Source organism: Carassius gibelio, chromosome B5 (genome assembly GCF_023724105.1).
Source record: "Carassius gibelio isolate Cgi1373 ecotype wild population from Czech Republic chromosome B5, carGib1.2-hapl.c, whole genome shotgun sequence".
Taxonomy (NCBI): domain Eukaryota; kingdom Metazoa; phylum Chordata; class Actinopteri; order Cypriniformes; family Cyprinidae; genus Carassius; species Carassius gibelio.
The window spans coordinates 29,422,284-29,446,032 of NC_068400.1; the positions used below are offsets into that span (position 1 = coordinate 29,422,284).

The following is a 23,749-nucleotide window of genomic DNA, read 5'->3' on the forward strand; positions in this document are numbered from 1 at the left end:
GGAGTAGTTTTTGTGTGCTTATGGAGGCTGTTTGTAGAGATTTGTAGAGCTACATTCTTGTTTTTGGTTAGAGATGCAAACCATGGGTAAGGTTTGTTTGCTTGCTAGGGTTTGTTTATTTATTCTATATAAAAGAACATTTATGTATTTTGTTTTTGGTTAATAGTATTGTTTTTGTTATTATTATTATTTTAGTTTTTTTAGGAATATAGGTTTAACTGTTATTATTATTATTATTTAAACTAATAACCATTATCAGTTACTGTCATCTTACCTATAGTAGCATACCATGTACGTAAGATGTGTGCGGCGGTGATTAGCTTGGATGTGCTATTGACTTGGTGACATCTACAGGATGGGAGGTGTGCTGCTAACAAATTTGAGCAAATTTTCATGCAGCTATTGAAAACAAAATAAAAGCATAGATTAAAAGGAAGATCGATTTTATGAATCAAACCTAATCAAAATATATATTTTAATTTTTTATTTTTTTCCCCCAACCTGCTAGAGTTGTTGATGCTCAGTTTTGGTTGCCTGGTCTCCTCTCTCTCCTTTTCTTGATTGGTTTATCTGAGCTACAGCAGGAGCTTGTGACCGTCTTTCGTGTGACTTCACCTGATTAAGAAATTCAAGATAATATTTTTACTGAACTGTCCTTGTATTAGATTTGCATCTTTCACTGCACATGTTAATTCAGAGTAATTTATAATGCAATCAGCCCCTTTTCCACTCTTCACATTTGTCACCATATAGTAAGTCACTTTTGTTGGGAATTGAAAAACTTAGAATGTTTTGATCATATCACATTTTGTGAAATGATCAAATGCAGAATTTTGCAGTAATTATTTGTAGTGCAGTTTGTCGTAACCACTGCTTACCCCCAGATACAAAATAAAGTGTGTCCAAAGGTTCACCGAAAACTGTGAAGCTAAAGTTTTCAATAAAAGATAAGGTGACATTAGAATATTGTATATATTCTATATATTCTATATATATATATATATATATATATATATATATATATATATATATATATATATATATATATATATATATATATATATTCTATATATATAGAATAATTTTCAATTCTTACTATCTTAGTAATCTCTCTCTTGAAAAGATTTATCCTGCTTAAAAAAAAAAAAATCCTGTTTGTTAATAAAGCTTGTGAAAACAATATTTGCATTCATGCAGACTTTAATAAGATGTTGTACGTGCTAAGTGTGCAAGTGTTGTTAATAACTGCTTATAAAAACCCTGGTGCATGTTGCGTGTTCCTTCAGATTCAGGATATCCTGCATTCTGTTCTTTTCCATTGTGCTTCAGCTGTTTTTGAAAACAAGGGGTCTGTAAGAAAATGTCCCTATGAACCCTAAACCAGCCTAATTACATTCTTCCTAAAGACCGATTTGTTGACTGGCAATACTGGCTTTTTTTTTGGGATCGGGGTATCAGTGAGACGAGACCGAGCCAAATGCGACATAGTGTGTATACTATTGTGTCATTATTATTAAGCCCCACGAAAGCCACAAACATTTAGAAAGCACATTAACATTTTTGTGCACTATATTTTAAGTGTTCTGAAGCCATTTCACAGTTTAATGTGTTCAGGTGAATATTTAAGTCAAATTCTTTGTAAACTGTTTTGCTGCTATTATTTTAAGAGCTGCCGCTGCTGAACATGACACAGCACACGCTGGCATTTTTGTGCGTGCGATTGAAGAGCACATGCAAGAGCACAGTATATCAGCTGACAGAACAGGAAGATTCATTTTTACTGACATATGACCTGATAACATCTCATCTGACCACAGTTTACTGATGTTCTACTGAAGCTGTACCGTTTCCATCCTCGCTTGACTCCTGAAACCTAAATTTCAGTTTAATTTCAGTTAAATCTTTTTTTTTTTTAAATAACAACATTGCTTTGTTTTTAAGTTTATAATGTAAATCAAAAATCCCATATAAGCTGTCCAAAAAAAACTGACTTCACCTGTAAAGAAAGTCTTTAGATGGAAAGTAAAGTCATTGTAAACTGAGCTCTGAATGGCAGAAATGGGCTTTTATTGTGATCCATGTGTCAGTTTGTCGATGTGCTATAACTGGAAGAGAGCACTGGAACAAGCACATCCTCCTCCTGCCCTTCAGCCTAGAGAATGAGTGATTGATCTTGTGTCCGCTCCATGCTTGCTATATGTCTTTCATGTGTTGGCCTCTTTCTCTGTCATTTTTATTTTTGTTTTGACCTGAATTATCTCCGTTTCGCTTCCTTCCCCCCCTTATTTGTTCTACGTCTCTGTGGCAGAGGTTCTGACTTTCTTTTTTTTTTGGTCCCATCTGGCAGCTGCACAGCTTGTTTGTGTTGGCTGAGCCGGGCTTGTTCCAGTGCTTTGCTTCTCTTTCGTGGAACAGACCGAGCAGGAGGAGGGGCTTCAGTTCCTCTGTCCGCGCCAGCAACCATGATAAAGAACTTTGGGCCATTAGCACACTGGATCCCTCATCAAAGACTGTCTCCACCAACTGCAGTCCTGCACTCAGACCAGTGCTTCTCAACCCGCGGCCCCTGAAATATTCATATGCAGCCCTTCATACTGAAAACAATTTAAAATATATTATAATTGTTTTATAATTCATTTAAGATTTTACATTAATTGAAAATGTACTAAACAAATATAAGCTATGATGTTTTATGTAAAATAATTTTGTATTTAATGTATTATTTTCAGACATGAGCAGACCTGTACTCACGTCCTTAACGTTAAGCATTTAACGAACACTTACAAGTGTGCACTTTAGCAGAATTCAATTCAAATAGTCATCAGCACACATTAGTTTGTAAAAATTGAGCATCAGAATGGAAAAGTGTGTTGGAGAAAAACTAAACATAGAAAACACCAAATTCGCAACTTCATAGTGTTGTTACTACTTTTGAGCTGAATTTCACAAAATTGGTCCGCTCATAACAGCATCAGGTTGTTTTAATAATAGTGAGTAAAATTATTTACATTTTCTCTTCATCGTCTGACTGTCAGCCTGCATATGAAATGCCGCTCTAGACGCTGGCTATGTTCACATTAAAAACCTGAATATTTAGTATTTAGACGATGCTTTGTTTATATTGTTTTTATGAGTAACCTGCATTTGTGTGAATGTACATCAGTGTGTTAATAACAAGATCTCATGTTTGGAAGGCCGTCAAGTAAACTTAAATTGCAAACTTAATTTCCTAATACTTCTCTATTGATTTTTTTGTAAAGCTTAGATGGTTTTGAAAGTTTAAATGGAAGTGAAACGTCAAGTTAAATCAGATTTGCTTTTTTTTTTTAAGTTAAACGTTTCTGCACTGACTATGCTGGCCTTCAGATATTTTAAAGTACAGTATCAACTTTATTGATGCTGTATAATGTTATTTGCACATGATGGATAAATAAGGTTCAATAACATAATATTCTTTGTCAAATTAATTTATTTAAATTACATGAAAAATGAAATTCAAACTGTGACTTAAAAACATCTGTAATGAAAATGTTTTTAATTCTACAGGTCTGTGGTACGTTTGTTTATGCTTGTTCATGAACATTGGAGAAAGATAGATTTTACTCCTGAATTCTGCTGCTATGAGAGACAACTCTTTAAACTTACACTAACAGCATAAAACATTGGGCTCATTGTGTTTTGTGTGTGTAGATGCTGTTTCCACCTACAGGAGTTTGTTCTGATTGGCCAGTACTTGCTCTGTTTAGCTTTTCACTCACTTCTCACTTGTTCATCTGCCTCTTCTCTCTTCATATATTTCCACCACTTCTTAGTCCTTTCTTTCTGTGCTTATCATCACGCTGCACAGTAATTCTGATTTCATATACATATTTGTTTTTTACATTTCGGTTTTCAGAACATATAAAAAAAAAAAAAGTAGAATTGCAATGCTTTTACTTTCCTTGTTAGGAAAGTAGGCCTGAAGGGATGTGATGATCGAATGTGTGTGAAATGTTGTTTTTGATCGTTTTTCATGGAAAAAAAGTGAGGAAGAGACGGAGATAGATCATCAGTAACCAGACAGGAATTTTGTCTGATTCAGTCCAGAGCAGGAACGATTTGGAGCATGCTTTTCGGTTTGCCGTCTGGCTTTAAACTGAAGTGAGATTCGTTTTGTGGGCTCTGTCACAGTAGCAAACAATGAAATGTAGAAAACTCGGGTCCTCCCAAAAGTTGGACAAAGTTTCCAAACTAAGCAAATGGCAGTCTGACTATAGTCAAGAAAGAATTCTTCTAAAATGATCTGCACAAATTTTTGTGTGCCATTATATATATTTCCAGTTTATTTCACATCAAAAAAAAAAAACATTGTTGGGTAAGTTACTTTTTTTAAAAAGTAATTAATTACTATTACTAATTACGTCATCAATTTTGTATTTGAAATTACTAATTACTCTCTCAAAAGTAACTTAATTATTCAAATCGCTAATTAGGCTACATCTTAAAATCCCTATAAACCTTAATAGAAATTAAACTTCTTTCAATTTGAGTTAAACATATACTAGTTTAGCCTTTTAGCTTTAAAACAACTGTTATACTTAAACATTTTTATAAAAAATTAACCTTGTTTGGTTAACAAATAGAAATACTCTGAATAACAACATATCTGAATAACAAAAAAGCTTAAGAAAAGTTAAACAATACATTTCAGTTTGGCAAGAAAAGCCCACCTAGTAAAAGCCGTATGGGTGTATGTAAAAACACTTTAACTAATAAATTAATAAATGGCCATTTCATTCATAAGATCAAAAGAATCGTGTGTGATTTGTTATAAAGCAGCAGCGCTGTACAAAAACGTCTGTCTCTGGCTCAGTGCCAGACAAAGCGTGAGCGCAGATTTGAATTCAGCTGATGCTTTGCCGCACTGAACGATCGAATCACACCGGTGTGATTGTATCAAATATAAAAAATATTATTCTGCTATTTTTGTCTCTTTGGAATGTGCGTTTAAAATATAATTGGGTCAGAAATCTGAGGGGGAACGTGCCCCCTCTGACACTATTTGAGGTGAACTGTTGATTATACCAGTGATGGCTACCTGGTCACAAGTCTGTGCTCTTGTTAAATTCAGCTGTCTACGTGCTGCTTTCATTGTGGTTCTTTTCCTTTTAAAGCAGATAACACGACCGTCACAGGAAGACAAGACAGACGACAAGAACGAAGAGGACAAAGCGGAGAAATCGGAGAAGAAAGAGGACGAGGAGAAGAAGGAAGAGGAGGAGAAAGATGAAAAAGAGGACTCTAAGTAAGTCCCAGGTTTTTGTCTTTGTTTTCCTACCGTTTTCATTAGATAGTTGTGATGAACTGGCCTCAACTCCCCATTTTGCTCCAATCCCACCGTGAAATCTTAAAGGGCACATGCACACTGAAAATGTAAGTGACAACAGCACATCTATTGTTATGTTGATACAGACTATAAGATTAAATCTTGAAATTGCAATGTTCTCCAAAACCACCCATATAATGGATAGATTGCTCTCTTATTAAGTGTGCAGTGGTTAAAGTAGGTGAGATGATCTGTTTTCTGTGAGGTGAGCCTCATTGTAACAGGGGCTTAAGATTAACCTCATTAACTCATTTGGTTTGGAGGAGACTGCATGTTTACTCGGGACCTGTCATGTCACTACCAAGAATTGTTGAATTAATGAATTAATTATGAAAAAATTGGATTTTTGAATTTTCTGTGAACACAAAAAACCATACAGAAGTGGTTTTAAGATCTGTGAGAGCTCATGTTATGGAAGCTCTGTGATAAACTCTAAAAGACCTAATACATCAGCAGGGGAGAAACTCGCACAGGATCTGCATTCGTAACTCTGTGTTCTACTCGCTCTGACCATCTGAATAGATGTTTGAATTGAGTTCAGTGCGGAGGAGAGCCTTAATTCCTCACCTTTGCCTCCGCAGGGACATCAGTAAAGATAAAGAGAAGTGTGAGGGAGAGGAGGAAGAGGGTAAGGAGCAAAGCACGGCACGCGGCCGAAAGACCGCCAACAGCCAGGGACGCCGTAAGGGCCGCATCACCACCCGCTCCATGGCCAATAATGAAGCTGCATCTGTGGTGGCAGAGGAAACACCTCCACAACCACCTGAACCAGGTAACATTTGTTGAGCGTGTGTTTTTTTTTTTTTTTTTTGACGTGCAAGCTTAAAGATTTAGCTTGCATTTAATAATTTTGCTATTCATTTTACATAAGCTGTTTACATTTACATTACAATTACATTTACATCAGCATTTTACATCAGCAGTTGTGATGCTTAATATGTGTGTAAATCCCATTTTATCTGGATTATTTGATGAATAGAAATTAAATGAAAATGTAAAAAAAAAAAAAAAAAAAAGCAATTTTAAATAACACTTCAGTATAGGGGACCAATGCTCACTATGAAGTAGTTAGTTATCAGCATTAACATTGGCTGTTTATTAGTACTTCTAAAGCACATGTTTTGCATGACCATATTCTACATCCATAATCCTACCCAATACCTAAACGTAAGAATGACCTTACTAATACTATTAATAAGTAGCAAATCGTGAGTTTATTGAGGAAAAAGTAAATAGTTAATGCTTTGTTAGTAGCGAGAATTGGACCTTAAAATAAAGTGAGACCAAATCTTAAAATTATAAAGGTCTATACTGTCACTTTTGAGCAATATTTGCTAATCAAAAACCTAATAAATTGTTCTGTTAAATGATTTTATGAAAGAAAAGAAAGACAAAAAAATTCTAAAAGAAAATGAACACATAAATATGAATTATAAATAAAAATTTAAGGGCAAACAAAACAAATATGGGGCCAGTAAAATTGTAAGTAAACATGAGTTTCTGAGAACTAGCTGGAAAAAACATAAGTAAAAAGTTTTGTTTTTAATCTTACATTGTTGTATGAATTTAACTCATTTTTATTAAGTAAAACAGTTTCACAAACTGAAATGTAAAACATAACAACAGGGGACCAACTTTTTTTTTTTCTTTTGTTTCTTTTTTCATGATTAGTCCGAACAAACTGATTTGCTTATAATGCATCCAACTTCCCAATAATAGGGCACGTACACATACACACAAATGAGGCCAAGTCATTGTGGTTTATTCTGTGTGTTACTTAGTTCTGCCGGAGCCCACACCCTCCTCTAAACCCGAGCCGGTGCAGAAACCAACACGAGAGCCTGCAAAACCCTCACCTGCAGCCAGCACAGAGACACGAGGTAAGCACCGCCTTCTTCCCCACATACTTTCCCTCTCTTTCTATTCAAGTAGCTTTTCACATTAACCCACTCCCTCACGGTCACCTCTCAGAAAGGTGCATCTGTGCCATGATGTCTGTCTGTCTGCTGATCATGTGGTCAGTCTGTGAGCCGTTCCTCCGTGACCTCATTACAAAGCCTGAATGTCACCTAGTTTGCTGCTTTCTCTGGCCGCAATGTGGTCTACGTGTGCACTAGTGGTGTTTGATTCAAATGTTATCGTGATCGCAGGGCTGCAGTACAGAAACACTGAGGATTTGATCCCCGAGGCTGACAAATCACCAATACTTCTCTTCTGTTCTTTCACTGTTATGACATCTAGACTGTTTCTCTTCATTTTACTGTTTATTCCCTTTGCACTCTTTTGTTTCCTCGTTTCGCTGCTGCTCTTTTGCTCCGTCTCTCTCTCGCGCGCACTTTTCTGTGAGATTGTTTGTCCCTCTCTTCTTTCTGCCACCCAACGCCAGACTCAAGGTCTCTGAGTTTGTGTTGCCGTGGTGACAGCGGGTGGAGGGATCGCCATGGAGACAATAATGAGAGGCAGGTAAACGCGGCGAGTCTCAGGAGGAGTTTGATTAGAGCGAAAAGAGGAATGAAAGAACGGCCTGTTTGTTTCATTTAGCTTTCGGTGCCACTTTAAAATGAATTAAGAGACCTCATTGTTCTGTAAACGGTGTTCGTTACGTTTACCCCTGAACGCGTCAGCGTCCTGGTGAGCGGTTGTAGCTGATTAGCACGCTGTACCTTGAAGTTTAGTCACCAGGTGTGTTTCTGGTAACTAAACTTTAGACTCAGACTCAGAGGCTGACCTTCGTCCTCTGTATTATGATCTGATGGACCAGTAAAGCTGTTTAAAGGGTTAGTTCAACCCAAAATGGAAATTCTGTGAGTAATTTCTCACCCAAATGCTGTTCCAAACCTGTAAGAAATTTATTAATCTTCAGAAGACAAATTAAGATATTCTTGATTAAATCCGAGAGTTTTCTGACCCTGAATAGACAGCTACGCAGCTGACACATTCAAGGCCCAAAAAGGTATTAAAGACATCATTAAAGTAGTCAGTGTGACTAGTGTTTCAGCTTTAATTTTATGAAGCTGTGAGAAATTCGTGCACAAAGAAAACAATATTAAGGAGTTTATTCAACAGTTTTTCTCCTCCTGTGCTTGAATTCCTCTGCTTGTAAACAAGGCGCAGTGTATGCTGCTTCCACATCAGCAGCAGCATGCACATGTGTCGTGGTATTCTCAGTAATGGCGGAGGATGGGATGAGGAGGACAAGAATTGTTGAATAAAGTTATTTTTGTTTTCTTTGTGCACAAAAAGTATTGTCGTAGCTTCTTGAAATTATGGTTGGACCACTGATTAATGATGACCTTAAGTTTCTGAGCCCTGTACGTGTCAGTTGCATTGCTGTTTATGGAGGGTCAGAAAGCTCTCGGATTTCATCAAAAGTATTTTTATTTGTGTTCTGAAGACGAACCGATCTCTTAAGGGTTTCAATGACATGCAGGGTAATTAATGACAGAAATTCCATTTTTGTTTGAACTTTTTCCTTTAAACCTCAAGCCCTCATTGGCCCAGATATTATTTTCGCTTTGCCTGAAAAGTCTAGTCTGTGCTTGATTTTTTTTTTTTTCTTATCATTCTGTGCTCAATAGCCATAATGCACCAATTCCATGTCTAAACCACCATCAACATGATAAAACCGTGGACTACAAGCATATGCATGTAACACACACACACGTGTTCAGGGGTCATGGGGCAACGCAAACAGTGTCTAGTGGGTCACCAAAGAGACGTTTATTTGAAGAGTTTTAGCAGAGACTCGCCGCACAAGTCATCCAAACACTGCGGGGACACACACGCACTCTCACATAAATGTCAGAGGTTCACACTGTGCTAAATCTGTCTTAGTGTTTAGTCAATTTCAAGGAGAACCTCGGGATGGGCGGGAGAGGAGAGCACAGGCTGTCTTTCTCTACCATGCTGTCTTTCTCTCGGTCTCTGTCTTTCTCTCTCTCTCTCTCTCACTCTCACTCTTGCTGTAGTTTGAGTGGAAATTATGTAGGGAGGGGTTGTTGCGCTGCTCGCTTCAGTTTGGCTACTGTTATAAGACAGACTGCCTAATGATATGGGTGAGGGAGTGAGAGTGTGTGCTGGTCTTAGACCCAGAAGGGTGGTGCTTCTGCACTCCTCCACTGTCTGCTTGAGATCAGCTGACTGGACTCTCTCTTAGAGACCGAGCAAGAGAGACAGGAGAAAGAGAGAGGTGAGCCTGCCTAGTTGAGTCCAGTAAGCACCAGGGAGGGAAAGCAATAAACAGAGAAAAGGACAGAAAGCATTTGAGGACGGATAGAGAGCGAGACTGTGGGAGGTTGGAGGTCTCCGCAGTGCTCGAGTGTAAACAGATAGAAAGGGAGGGTGTGAGATGAGCCGTGTCGTGTAGCTCTGCTCGAGTTTTTCCTCACTGACACTGACAGTGTGTGTCGCTACAGGCGCAGTTGAAGCTGGAGAGACGTCTCGCTGGACGGAGGAGGAGATGGAGATCGCCAAAAAAGGTACTGCTTGACTTTTACTTCATCTCCCTCCCCCACCCCCTCTCCTTCTCTGGTTCTCAATTGGCTCTGTCTGATCTCGTATGATTTCACACATACACAAACTTTTCACCTCACTTTTGCTCTGCTTATTTGATGTCTCTGGTGTTGCATGTTTTCTCATGTTGGGGGAAGTTGGTTGTGGTTGCATTTGTGAGCATCCTCTTTGTAGTGATTATTCAGATTAGGATTGTACAGAAGAAACTGAAGTAACTGTGTGACTGTTTGACATACTAGAAACTTTACAAGACGACCAATCATTTCTAGACACAATTCACCCCCAGGTCTTGAGTTTATAGTTTAATGGGTTTTTAATTAAGGTTTCTTTTTTTTTTTTTTTTTTTGCAAATCTCTCTGAAAACATTCCCAGGTTACATGTCATTATTTCATGACAGTTCACTAAATTCTTATTACTGCATTCAAAATTTTAAAAGCATTGCATTGTTTATCGAGCACAGAGGAGTGCACTTCCTCAATCAGCTGTGTTTATTTGCACATTTATATGTAACCAAGATACTAACTATTCTACAGTGAATCTCCTTAATTTTGATTGCTAATATAAATTGATTACAGTATTTTCTTCATATTTGCAAGACACTAACATGGTGTATTTTTTGCATTTGCAGTAATGAGTTATTTTTTTGTAGGTCTTTAAATGTGGTTCACTTTTTCAAGAGAATAGAATTTCCAGTTTCCTCCTCTAGATTTATTGGTGAAATATGACTTGGACATGATCTTGACAGCTTTCACAAGATTCTCTTGAACAAGTTGGGTTCAGTTTGCAAGTGTGCACTGTTAGTGATGCAAGATATTGGATTTTCCCGATATGCCGATAATTTGCAACTCATTTTGACCGATAGCCGATACAGATATATAATTATTTTTAATTTTTGTTAGTTTGTAACAACAACTTATTTGTTAGAATTAAATAAACATGAATAAAGTTATTTTATAATTACAGTACATTGAAGATTTGAAAATAACTATTAATAAACTATATATTAATCACTGCAATTTTTTTCTCAGAAAGATGCTGTGGTAACCTTAATATTGTATTTTTTTTATTTAATATTTGTAAATGGTCTAAAGCAAAAGAGTTGTAAAATTAAAAAAATATTTAAAAACTCATAATTTGTTTAAAAAATACAACATGTTACACATTAATTAATAAGTCTGTGTAAATCAGATTATTTAATTGAGTGCCATGTTTGTGATTTGTGAATTCTGTCATTAATTACTCACCCTGCATGTCGTTGAAACCCTTAAGAGATCCGTTCATCTTCAGAACACAAAGGCTATAGCTTTTGACATTTTAAATCAAAACATACTCATGGTTTTATGGCATCAGTTACTCCTTCATTTAATCAGAAAGACTAAATATTATGTGTATTTTACTTTAATTTTATTCGAAGTAGGCAAACAGCACCCCCTACGGAATTAAATCTCTTCACCAAACGGGCATTAGGACCCTGGGGAGGCTGATGCTACATGTGCTATTACTGTTGACTATATCAGAGGACCTCAGAAGAAGCCAACCCTGAAACAACATACAGAACTACCAAATTTTGTTATAGTTCGATTGCATCATATAATAATTGCTGTTTACGTTTTTTACATTTATTTTTCCATACATTTGACATGTATATTAACTGACAGTCACCACTGATACTACTCCTACTACTAAATATTGTAGAAAAGTAATTTGCTTTGCAACGATTTGTATCGTAAAAAGCACTATACCACTAATCATCAATTGAATTGACTAAATCTCACACCAAGGGCTTCATTCTGTATGTGCATTCTCAGTTCAAATGATCATTCATCATTCAGGCAAAACTTTGCTTCAGGTATTAGTCATACTGCTGACGTGATCTCCCCGCTAGCACATCCTGAGCACATGTGAGTTAACGTATTCCTCTTATCGGCAAGACATAATGGCATAATTTTTCATATCGGGCCGATTCCGATATTTTCATTTAAAGCCAGTATTGTCCAATTCCAATACTGGTTCAATAATATCATGCATCCCTAGTCACTCTCAGTGTCACAGCAGAAATTGATGAAGGAAAATAATATTTGCCTTGTTTGCACTGAATCCAAACACTGGTAATTTACTGGTTGTTGTTTTTGACTGATTGTATTAACTGTCTGGAAAGGAGGACAGTAGAAATTAGCTTTATTTAGATTAAAACCACAACTTTTGTCAAAGTTTTTCTGAATTTGTTGATCAACCCTTCTGAGAACTGGTCGTTATGGATTTGTAGACTGTTTATTATTTATATATCATTTTTGAAATTTAAAGTGATGTATATCCAAAGATGATGGCACACTTATATTTTTAAGAACATTGACACACACATATTGACAGATACACAAATTTAAGTGCAATAAGTGTTTATATTAGGGGTGTCCATGGTTAACCGGTTAACCGATTAACCGTTAAAAATTGTGTAACCGAGTGAAACATTTTGCTCGGTTAAGTGACGTCAATGGCGTGCATTGAATTTAGTTGTAATACATTTTTGCACCACCAGAGACCGCCAGAGCGCTCCCAGACATTTGTAATGTCCACAAGAAGAAGTCATTTTTCTAATATGAAGCGGGCTAATACGAGTGACGGGGCAAAATGCAAGTATTGCAATACAGTGCTTAGATATACTTCAAGTACAACCTCGTTGTTGTAATCTCAACAGCCAACACCCGGGCATCATTAGGCCGGCCAGGACACACTGGATGCGTGGCGAAAGCATCTCAGCTGCGTGGCGTGTCTGTTTTTAATTCGGTTCCCATGTTAACGGGTTAGAGCTTGCCGACTGCCTGCGTGAGACGCGCGGCTCAGGCGCGGCTCGACGCGTGCATGCTAGAAATAGAACCGACGCCTTGTTGGAAGCGTTTCCAGGCAAAGTATAATAGGAAAATATGTGTATATGTCATTTTGTACAAAAATACATATTAATTCATGACATTTTGATATTTGAAAGTCTATAGGTTGACATAAATTCAGATATAAATGTAATTTAAATAAATAAATAATTATCGATTTTCAAATATTGTACGTGTCAAACATAGTCATAGTCATAGCCTTAGCGAGGCGGCCGCGGAGTCTGCTTGTTACCTTTTGCCTTATACATTTTAGGCTTATTCTCAAATTCAGATTGTGTTAATGAGCGGCATTATTAGGCAGTTTTAATAGGACAATTTGACCGGAGAGATTAAATTTTGTCGGACATTCCTTTTTTTTTTTCGGCCAATGTCCGGAAATTACTATGGTTATGGTTACTATGGCACACTATGGTTAACCGAGTATTAACCGCTAAGGGCCTCGGTTAACAGTTAATGAAAAACTTGAGAACGTGCAGCCCTAGTTTATATAAATAAAAAATTAAAAGCACTCACAGAAGCATTAAAGTACCAAACTACCCCTAGGACTCTTTAAAGCATCGGAGTTTGCAGAAGTGTTTTCAGGTCAGACTGCGGTCATCGGAGTGCATTCCTTTTGCTTCCTCTTTCTTTGTGCTCTTTTTTTAGTCCTCTCTTTAGTGGAGGGGAAGTTCATTCCACTGAGGAACAAACATGAAGGTGTGTGTGTGTGCTTCTCCCTGTATCTTTTGCACAGACCTCAGGTGAGCCATCAATGTCGCTGCACAGTTCAGTTTAATTGGAGGACAGTCTTAACATGACAGATTGGGGACTAGGGGAACTGCACACTGAGCTTGAGTATTTGTTTAGAGAAACTGAGTGTTTCGTATTCTGTTGAGAAGCGCTGCTCTGTTTGCTGGAACACAGGTGGCCATGAGCAGAAAATATACAGCTCATCAGAAGTTTAATTAGTTCATTTAATCACTCACCTTCTTGTTTGTATTATCACATCAAGCATAAGCCAGGTTTTACTCTGTCGCACAGGGCCAGTGAAAAAAGATAATGTGTTAGGAGCGTATCAAGGTAAACCACTTGCGGTTGATCTTGAACCATGATGTTTGCAGTGATTAATTCAGTACTCGTGACACCATGAGTACTCAATCAGTACATCCCACACACTTTCATTATGAGTTTTGGTGCTGGTTGTGGCCTCCTTTCCATCACACTGTGGCCAACTTCTACAACGTGCGATTACAGATTAAGTCAAGAACCGTGGCATTTTTTATGTAGGACTTGACAAATGACAAACACTCTTTAAACCTGTGTCATTTCAGGACATTTGGTTCTTAGTAGGACATCGAGGAGCTTTGACCGGTTAGCGGCTAAAAAGATCCACTGGTGGGCTTTTTAAGATGATATGCGTACATATAGATAGAGATGTGGCAGGTGGAGAAGAGGTCATCTGAATTCCATCTCCGCTTGTTTACTGAGCATTTGTACAGTTTGTATAATGTTTGGTAGATTCATTAATTGGGCCATGATATAATATATAATAAATATATATGAATTTATATAATAAAAAAAAAAAAGCTTGCTATGTGTATGGCATTGACCTAACTGAGACTTTCATAGCACTTGCATATCATTTCTCTTTTTTTTTTTTTGATTGATTCCATTGTCCTTTATTTGTAGGTTGCTTTGGATAAAAGCATCTGCTAATGACTAAATGTAAATGTTTATGAACCTTTTCTATTATTTTGTACTGTTCCCTGAGGTCCATTTTTAATGTTATCGAGATTTGTACATCATAAAACATCATATTAAGAAATAATAGGCTATTTTGAACCCCATCATCAGAACGCTCTGTTTGAATAGCCGTGGCAGATTGTAGAAGTAAACGCCCACTGCTGTGATTGGCTGATGTTTGTATATGTTTCACAGCCTACCTCCTTCATAGATGGATGCCGCTGTAATTTATGTTAAAAACACAAATACTCCGTACATATCGAACAATCTGTAATAACAGATAAAGCAATAACAACCACGTAATAAAAACAATTACACACACTTGTGTGGTGCAACATTACAGTACGATCCAATATATTCGGCACGATTTCATCTTTTAATTTCAGTCTTTTTGAAAATCCTGTGTAGAATTGTGCCTTGCTTGTAAACGAATCCATGATAAAATTTAAATGTATGCACTCTTGTCTATTGTTTGGAATATAAGGAAGGTGATACAAAGTTTTTCCACAACTTGCTACTGTACAGTTGCATGTTGCCTTTGGAGCCATTTTATTATTTGCTTAATCGTAGATTAGCATAGCTCATTGAATCTGATTAGACTATTAGCATCTCGCTCGAAAATGACCAAAGAGTTGATTTATTTTTTCTTATTTAAAACTTGAATTTTCTGTAGTTACATTGTGTACTAAGGCCAACGGAAAATAAAAAGTTTAGATTTTCTATACTCACATTTTGGCGTAATAATCAAGGAATTTTGCTGCAGTACCATGGGTGCAACAGGCGGAGTGATATTACTCAGTGCCTGTAACTACAGAAGAGTCATGTTTTAAATAGGAAAAATATAGAAAAACTTTGGTCATTTTTGAGCAAGATGCTAACGGTCTAATCAGATTCAATGATCTATGCTAAGCTAAAAGTGCTACTGTCAAACCCAGAAATTGGTTGAATGAATTCGAAAACGCTAAAACACAACTGTTTAACTTGGAAAATGAGTCTATCTTCAAAAAAAGCAGTGTTCCTTTAAATGTGTGTGTGTGTGTGTGTGTGTGTGTGTGTGTGTGTGTGTGTGTGTGTGTGTGTGTGTGTGTGTGTGTGTGTGTATTTATATATACACAGGACATTTGTGCATGTAAATATCTCATGCATGGGTCATGGTTGTGATCAGTGACGTGATCTGCTCTGATCTGGTCCAAACATTGATTTGTGAACACAAAGCCACATACAGCATCACAGACGTCATTTGTTATCTGTGCTGTTTGCGTAGCTCGAGTACTTTATGGAGATCACTTACAATATCATAATAAAGAAGGAATACATGGGGAAAACAGTGTGTTTATTCAGTGTTAATCATTTGATCTCTGAAGCTGACAACTGCTTTTGGGCATGCGTGTGGTCCTGGTCATGTGTACTAGAACCCTGAATAGACAAATACAGATGACATACACATTCACAGGGTAAAGTCCCTTTACTAATTTAATCTAAAATTGATCTTTTTCAGTTATTTATTCATTTTAATTTGCTTCCAAATTGGGACATTTCAAGAACCTGAGAAAAGCCAGAACCAAACACATTTTTCCAAACCAGTAGTCAGTAGTCTTGCCATTCATACTGTTGTCAGGCTGTTAAGATTAGGTTCGATCTATTGATAATGGGCATTTGTACCAACTTTAGTAGATATTTAACTAATGTGATATCACATTAAGAGAGTGAGCAGTTATTGTTAAGATATCTGTAAATAACTGTCCTTTCTGATTTCTTGACCTAATGCTAAGTTATTTTGCATTCCTTGCAACCTTAAGAATCATCAATAACGTGTCATCTTTTGGGATATTGTAAAATCAGGCTGAGTCTCATGATAATGCTCATCAGGAGTTCAGCTAATCGGGCTGCTTCAACCTTGTGGTGCCCTGCACATCCATCCTTAACTGGTTCATCCATTCTAGCTAAAGCTGGGCAGGAGGAGTGGCACAGTCATTGCTAACTAAAACCCTGATGGGTTTCATGTGTTTAAATAGTGGTGCTGATAGAGGGTGTTATTTTCATCTCACAGCGGGACCTGTTGAACGATCTTGTGGTTAATATTAGGCTCCATCCATCCATCAAGAAAACCATTAGTAATACATGTAAACAGTTAATTACTAAGAGTTTTGTTTGACATCAGTGACCAGTCTGCGCATTCATAACCTTCCCCACTTTCTCTTGTGCACAGGGCTGGTTGAACATGGTAGGGACTGGACAGCCATTGCTAAGATGGTAGGCACTAAAAGTGAAGCTCAGTGTAAGAACTTTTACTTCAACAACAAGAGACGATACAGCCTAGACAATCTACTACGGCAACACAAGGTACAGGTACAGATCTATCTGCTACATCCAAACAAAACATTTTTTTAGGAGGTCAATATTTCTGTGTTTAGATATTTAAACTACTGTACAAAAATTTGGGGTCAGAAAGATTTATGAAAGCAGTCTCTTTTGCTCATTTAATATGCATTTAATTAGTCAACAATACAATAATAAACGTTAATATTGAAAAATGTTATTATAATTTTAGTGCACATTTTCTTTTTTTATTCTTGTGATGTTAATGCAGAATTTTCACTCCAGTCTTCAGCATGACATGATCCTTCAGAAATTATTATTATTATTATTTTTGAGAAATAGAAAAGTTCAGAAATACAGCATTTCATTTATATTCTTTTTACTTTATTTTTACTGTCACCCTTCGATCAATTTAATGCTCCGGAATTTTCAAGACTGGAAACTTTCTATGGGAGTTAACAGGAATAAACTGTTAAAAAAATCTTGCTGCGTAATCTCGGTTAAAACTATTCCAGTTTAATTTCTACCCTACATATTGCTTAATCAGATGCACACAGCACACTGCATGCACTGTGCATTACTCCATGACTTGCACAGATAATTTCTTAAATCCTGCACATAAGACATCAAAATGTCCATCTTGGTGAATATATTACAAAAAGTTTAAAAGTTCCTAGTGCTATGTTTAATATACTGTGCAACTAAATTAAAAAATTGTAAAAACAAATACACTGACTGAACAAACATTTAGGTGATGATAATTATAAAACAAGTTTTAAAATGACCCCCATTAAAAATGAACATCATTAGTCTTCAGTGTCGATGATTCTTCAGAGATTCAGAAATGATTTATTACCAATTTTGGAAACCGTTGTGCTGCTTTTTTTTATTACCTGTGATCCTCTCTTCAGGACTCTTTGATGAATAAAGAGAACCGCATTTATTTAAAATACAAATCGTTTTTTAAACAATACACTACTGTTCAAATGTTTGGTTTCAGAATTTTTGTAATCTTTTTTTTTTTTAATCTTTTATTCAACAAGGATGTAAAATTAATAACAAGTAATAGTAAAGGCATTTTGTTAGATAAAAATAATATTTTGAATAAACAGTTTTTTTAGTTTTTATTCATCAATAAATCCTGAAAAAAGCATCACAGATTCACCCAAAAATTCCCAAAATGTTGTCTTTATAAAAAAAATAATAATTTAGCTTATGATCAGACACAATTTTTATATTTATGTTTGTATATGACACAGTTTTATAAATTGCCCCAAATTTCCAATTATTTCCCGTAAATTCCTGGTAAGTTTACAACTTGGAATATTTCCAAAATTCCCCAGACAAAGTTCCCATGGAAAGTTTCTGGAAAATTCCTTGCTGAATGAAATGAAATCAAAAATGAAATAAAATCTTACTGACCCCCAAAATTTTGAACAATAGTATATATCTATATCTTTCCTAGTTACTAGTTTCCTGCTATTAACAGTGGCTTTGCTGTTTTTAAGCATGACACTTAAAAGGCATCAGAAAGTCGCGTCACTGAAAGGGTGCTGTAGGGAGACAAAAACTGAAAAATGTCTTGCGAGCGCATGTGACTGTGGTGTCATCTATTGTCGTGAACTATTCTTAACATGTATCTTATGATTTGCACCTCTTGTGTCGTTCTGTGCAGGGTTCCCGGCGGCTCCGTGGAAATCGAGACCCATCACAGAGCGATCCTGCGCCTGATGATGATGAGGAGAGTGACGGTATGATCTCTCGCTGTGATTTAAAGTCTTTTACAGCCGGCTGCTTCCAACATAAGCTCTAATGCCTAAACAAACACCCTAAAACCCATCGCTGTCAGTCTCTTGCTCTGTGACCCATGAACCCAGAGTCTGATCAAGCGGAGAGAAAGAGAAGCAGCCGAGCCATAATGTAATGAGAACAGAAACAGACAGACTGACACACAAAGAGGGATGAAGTGAGGGAGCAGTAGTAGCAGTGTGCTGACCTGTCTGACTGCAGTGCGTTTGATTAGATCTGACAGCAAAACCCCAGACCGCTCTGCACTGCCACAGAGGTCAACATCCTCCCTCTACTTCTGTCTGTACGCCTAATGAGTGGGAATCAGGAGCAAATGAGGAGAGAACCAGCCGGGTGGGGGAGAGCTGGATGGAAGGGAGAGGAAACAAGTGAATAAGACAGAAACACAAAGAAAAGAGCGTGGAAATGGGGGGAATGTACAGAAAGGATAAGAGATTGGGTCTAATTCTGTCTGCCACACTAGCTCTTATGTAAGCATTCCCTGGCTTTAAAGCCTCAAAAAAAAGTACGCTGTAAGGAAACCAAGTGCTCCTGCTGAGCATTTTTGATCTGTTGTGCTTTTATTCAGATATGGTTGTGTGTGTTTTTTTTTTTTTAGTGCTATAACACAGCTTCAAGTGTTTATTTGATTCTATACCAAATTGCTTCATACTGAGTAGCTTGCTTTTTAAACATAAGAGTAGTTGCTTGCACACGAAAAAAAAAATCATTTCAGGCCTAGCGATACCTGTCTTGTCCAACACTTTGTATCGGCATTCTTGGAACAACACTTGTGCATTTAAATTAGAGTAATTATTAGTTACACGTCAGCTCTTTCCTTCCCTTTGGATGCCCGTTTGTTCACTTCACCTTCTTCCAGCCCATCTACACTACCGTTCAAAAGTTTGGTGGCAATTTCTTCCTGGGATGGCAAAGCAGAATGACTCCTGTCTTCACTGTCACATGATTCAGACATCATTCTAATATGCTGATTTGGTGCCCAAGAAACATTTCCAATTTTTTATCAACGTTTTTGCTTTTTAGTATTGTTGTGGAAACACTTTATGGATAGAAAGTTCAAAAGAACATAATTTATTTGGAATAGAATCTTTTGTAAAACTTATTCAGTGCATCCTTGCTAAATAAAAGTAAAGTATACTTTCTTTCCTCTTAACATAATACTGTGCCTTGGTGCATTATATACTTTATTCAGATTCTCCTTTCTAAAAAAGAAACCTGCAAGGCTGCTTCCCTAGTCTGCTTTCCTTGTCATGTGCTAGATGCTGCTTTCTTCTGTTCTCCTTCCCTCAAATCTTTTTCTCCATGTCTGTTTTTGGAGTAGCACCTGCTGACAGGCACCTGAAGCCAAGCAGGTTAGCCTTCATCCCCCTCTCAGAGGGACAGATAACAGATAGACTGTGAGAGTGGCAGAGAGGGTCCACACAGCAAGAGGAGGGAGGAATTATAGATGAGGAAGAGGAGTCATTTTCAGAGAGAAGGATAGTTGCTTCCTAGTGGTTGGATGTGTTTTACTCTCGAGGCAACTTGGCTCTTTGCAGCCTGTGGGCCGCTGTGATTTTTGCCTGTAAACCTGTTTCTGTGATGTGGATATGTAAGTTAGCCTGTAGGTTATATATGTATACACACTACTTTTCAAAGTTTCGGGATCAGTAAGAATGAGAAAAAAAAACTTTTATTCACCAAGGTCACTGAATAATTTACAATATAGACTTGCATTGTTGCAAAAGTTTTCGGTTTCAAATAACTGCCGTGAATCAACTGCGTGTAAATTCTGAAGGATCATGTGACACTAAAGACTTGGAACAGTGGCTGCTGGAAATTGAGCTTTGCCATTACAGGAATAAAAATTAAAATAGGAAACCGTTAATTGTAAACTGTTTGTGCAAAGTTTTATAAATTTAGCCTTGGTGAGCTTAACAGAATTGTCCAAGACATCAAATTTTTTTTACCAACCCTAAACATTTGGATGGTATGTTTATGCAGTGCTTCATGTATTTTATATGTTGCACTTTCTGTGACCCTGGAGGGTGTGTCATCATATGGCAAGAGTGGAAAGGTAGTGATTAGCCAAAGGATGTTTGCTGTTTAAGTCCATTAACTTGATTGTGTGATGCCATGTGCAGCGATGGTGACCTCAGATGCTGCCTCTTCTCTGCCACGGAAGGGTTGTTTGGGTTCTCTGCTGCTCGTCCTTTGTGTTTCTGTAGCAGAGATTGACAAATTAGGTTTGATACTCTTTGTGAAGAATTTAAAGAGGATGTGATGGCTCAATCATACGCTTTATCATCTCCTTTCCTCAGGTCCCGATTACAGTTCTGACACAGAGAGTGCGCCTTCTCCAACTCAAACGGATCCCACCAAATCCGACGGGCTAACGCATGCCAATTCAGCTCTGGATGGTGTGTCAGACCAGGACGTCACGGCAAACAAAGGCCCAGTGGCAGATGCCAAGGGCCAGGAGCCTCCGTATGGTGAGCTACAGGTGAAAGTTGAGAAGAGTCCAGAAGGAGGAGCTGAAGACATGCTTCCTCAGGATGAGCGTGCACACTCTGCATACGAAATGCAGATCCATCCGAAAAGTGAGACACAGGATGTGGAGATGACCACTCCTAGCAGCGAAAGAGCACAGGTGCAGGTGAAGACCGAGCCGAAGGTCAAGGACAAGGAGGAAAAACAGGTGGAGCAACACCACTCCGATAATGACTCTAGCGCCACCTGCAGTGCGGATGAGGATGTGGAGGCTGAACCTGACCGACAAAGGTGAAAATGCCAATGCTCATGTTATGTTATGTTCTGTTAAACCTCTTTAAATGTGACTAGCAGTAGAGTTTCAGTAGCTAATACATTTGATTATCTTGTTCCTTCCTGTGGCAGACTTTTCTCTCTGGAGAAGCCGTCATTGCTTGGCCCTGCAGGCTCAGTGGTCGTGTCCTCACCCAAATTCCTCAACGTGCAGCAGCTACAGCATCGGGCCGCCACCATCCCCCCTATGGTCAGTCCCCATAGCCTCTACCCCCACTTAGCATTCAGATATGCCCCTCTGGACAGAGACAGGGCCCAGCCACCCCGCCACGTGAGTCCTGCCTCCATCTCCACCTCCGCAGATCCCGCACTGTGATTCGCTTCTGCGGCAATCAGCAAACGAATCAGCAAATACCAATTGATTTTCCACACTGAAATGATGACGTTTGGCTGCTCTGTTGGGCTGATTAGTTGTGCTTTTTGTTGGTGTGTGTTGTGGCGATTTGGTGTGGCTGTGAAATGGATTTAATCTAACTGAGGCCCTGATTGGCCATTCACAAGGTTCATGAAAATGTAGCATTGGTGCACAGCAAACAATAGTCATGCATTTAAATATTTAATCATTAAACATTTTCTAATGGAGCAGTGAACATTAGTCCAGCATGTAGCCCCCATTTAAATCCTCTCTGTTCCTGAATGGTTTGTTTAGGTTTCAGCTCCATACGGTCACAGCAACGTTCCCGGAGGAGCGTTGAGCGGCTTTGCTATGTTCCAGCACCAAATCAAAGCTGTACATGAGTCAGTGCAGGAGGACAAGCAGAGACTGGATCAGAACGAGTCTGACCGCAGACCGCGGGTCACCACCCACAGCCCCACTGTAGTGGACAGAGAAGGTGAGAAATAATGCCCAAAAACACTTAAGGTGAATGTAGGGAAAAAAGAAAATCTAGCACCAAGTTTTTTGAAGAAATGTCCCTTTTGCTCTTTGGTCAATATCCACTTGTTGAGATTCTCCGACCGAGTAGATTCACAAGCTTATAATGTCATGAAGAAGTGGAATTGGTAAATTTCTTTTGGATCTACCAAATGGTTAATTAGATGGAGCAGATCTGAATGTGAACTTGCAGTTGATTGTTTAAATGATTGTTGAAATCCAGCATTCGCCACCAGAGAGAAGTTGTTTTCATCAGGAGGCTGAGTAATGTTTGGATAATAGTTATGAGGTCAAAGCAATTGTTAAAAGATGAAATGCATTCATGGATGAATAGTTGACAATAACGAAATGGATTGAACCAACATGTGAATTTGTTTATTTGTGGGCATTTCTTCATTTTTAAGAGTATCTATCTATCGATCGATCGATCGATCAATCGCATGCATTTCATATATATGCATTACGTGTGTGTTCATATAATGTGCAGACATTTTAATATCTTGGGCAGTTAATAAGGGGTTTACAGAGAAGCTTTGGTAATAATGGCATCAACCTAATCTCCTCAATATGAAAGTAATCTCATCCGAATGGAGCATTTGTCACTTTTTGTTTGGGAGAACTCCTGGCCAAAGGAACTGTCTCTGAAGGGAAGAGAGCAGTGAACAATACAAAATTGAGGTTACAGAATCACCCCTGAGACAAACAGACTGAAAGACAAGCAGATGGACCGCTGCAAAACAAATAGATTGTGATGTGCCTGTAGTGCCTCTGTTCTATCCTCCCATGCACTCTCGCTCAGTTTTTACATGCCAGGAAGTTTGAGCAAAGACAGACGCTTTTCTGTTTTTCCTCCTCCTCCTCTCTGTTTTATAATGGGTCTCCAAAACAGATTTCTGAAGGGTGTCGAGCGCACAGGAGAGAGAGACGGTGGACTTTGCTCTTCACAGCTAAGAAACACAGTGCTGTTTTTGATAGAGCCAGACAGACGCAGCCAACCAAAAGGAACATTAGGTCACTCTCTTGTAGTGATATCCATTAGAAACACCAAGTTTTGGTCGACCTCGTCTTTACAGACCGGCAGCCTGTAGCTATAAAAACCTGCCTTGACATTTCTCTTACCAGTGCATTTGCAATGAATAGCACTCCATTAACCTTTCTATATCTTCTATTCCTGTGATTAATGCATGATGAGTCTGTATAGTTTGAATAATATGTTTTCTTGATCCCAAATAGAAAGGACACTTGTCGTCTTTGGTGTCTGTGAGTAGCTGACTTTTTTCTTTGTTCTGTCCCCAGGTAAGCCATTCACTTATATGCCATATGACCTGAAGCTGATGGAGCAGGAATCTCACGGTGGAGTGGGCAGACCGGGTTCTCCGTACAGACTGTCTCCTCGTGAGCCTAACAAAGCCTCACCCCAGCCCGATGCCAGTAACGCCAACCGCTACAGTGTACCTCCAG

The 23,749-nt window shown here is 38.1% G+C and overlaps 1 protein-coding gene across 20 annotated transcripts in view; it reads left to right on the forward strand.

Annotated features, from left to right (window-relative positions):
* The window catches only part of LOC127957976 (nuclear receptor corepressor 1), a 77,565-nt gene that overhangs the window by 32,216 nt on the left and 21,600 nt on the right, over window positions 1–23,749 (forward strand). For 8 of the 20 annotated variants that reach the window (XM_052556724.1, XM_052556723.1, XM_052556722.1 and 5 more), the window contains 10 exons: window positions 5,154–5,284; window positions 5,947–6,137; window positions 7,147–7,245; window positions 9,781–9,843; window positions 16,694–16,833; window positions 18,479–18,554; window positions 20,913–21,372; window positions 21,487–21,685; window positions 22,064–22,247; window positions 23,585–23,749. In XM_052556724.1, the coding sequence (XP_052412684.1) occupies window positions 5,154–5,284; window positions 5,947–6,137; window positions 7,147–7,245; window positions 9,781–9,843; window positions 16,694–16,833; window positions 18,479–18,554; window positions 20,913–21,372; window positions 21,487–21,685; window positions 22,064–22,247; window positions 23,585–23,749 (1,708 nt within the window). The remainder of the gene's footprint in view (window positions 1–5,153; window positions 5,285–5,946; window positions 6,138–7,146; window positions 7,246–9,780; window positions 9,844–16,693; window positions 16,834–18,478; window positions 18,555–20,912; window positions 21,373–21,486; window positions 21,686–22,063; window positions 22,248–23,584) is intronic. The other 12 variants (XM_052556735.1, XM_052556734.1, XM_052556732.1 and 9 more) reach the window with 5 other exon arrangements.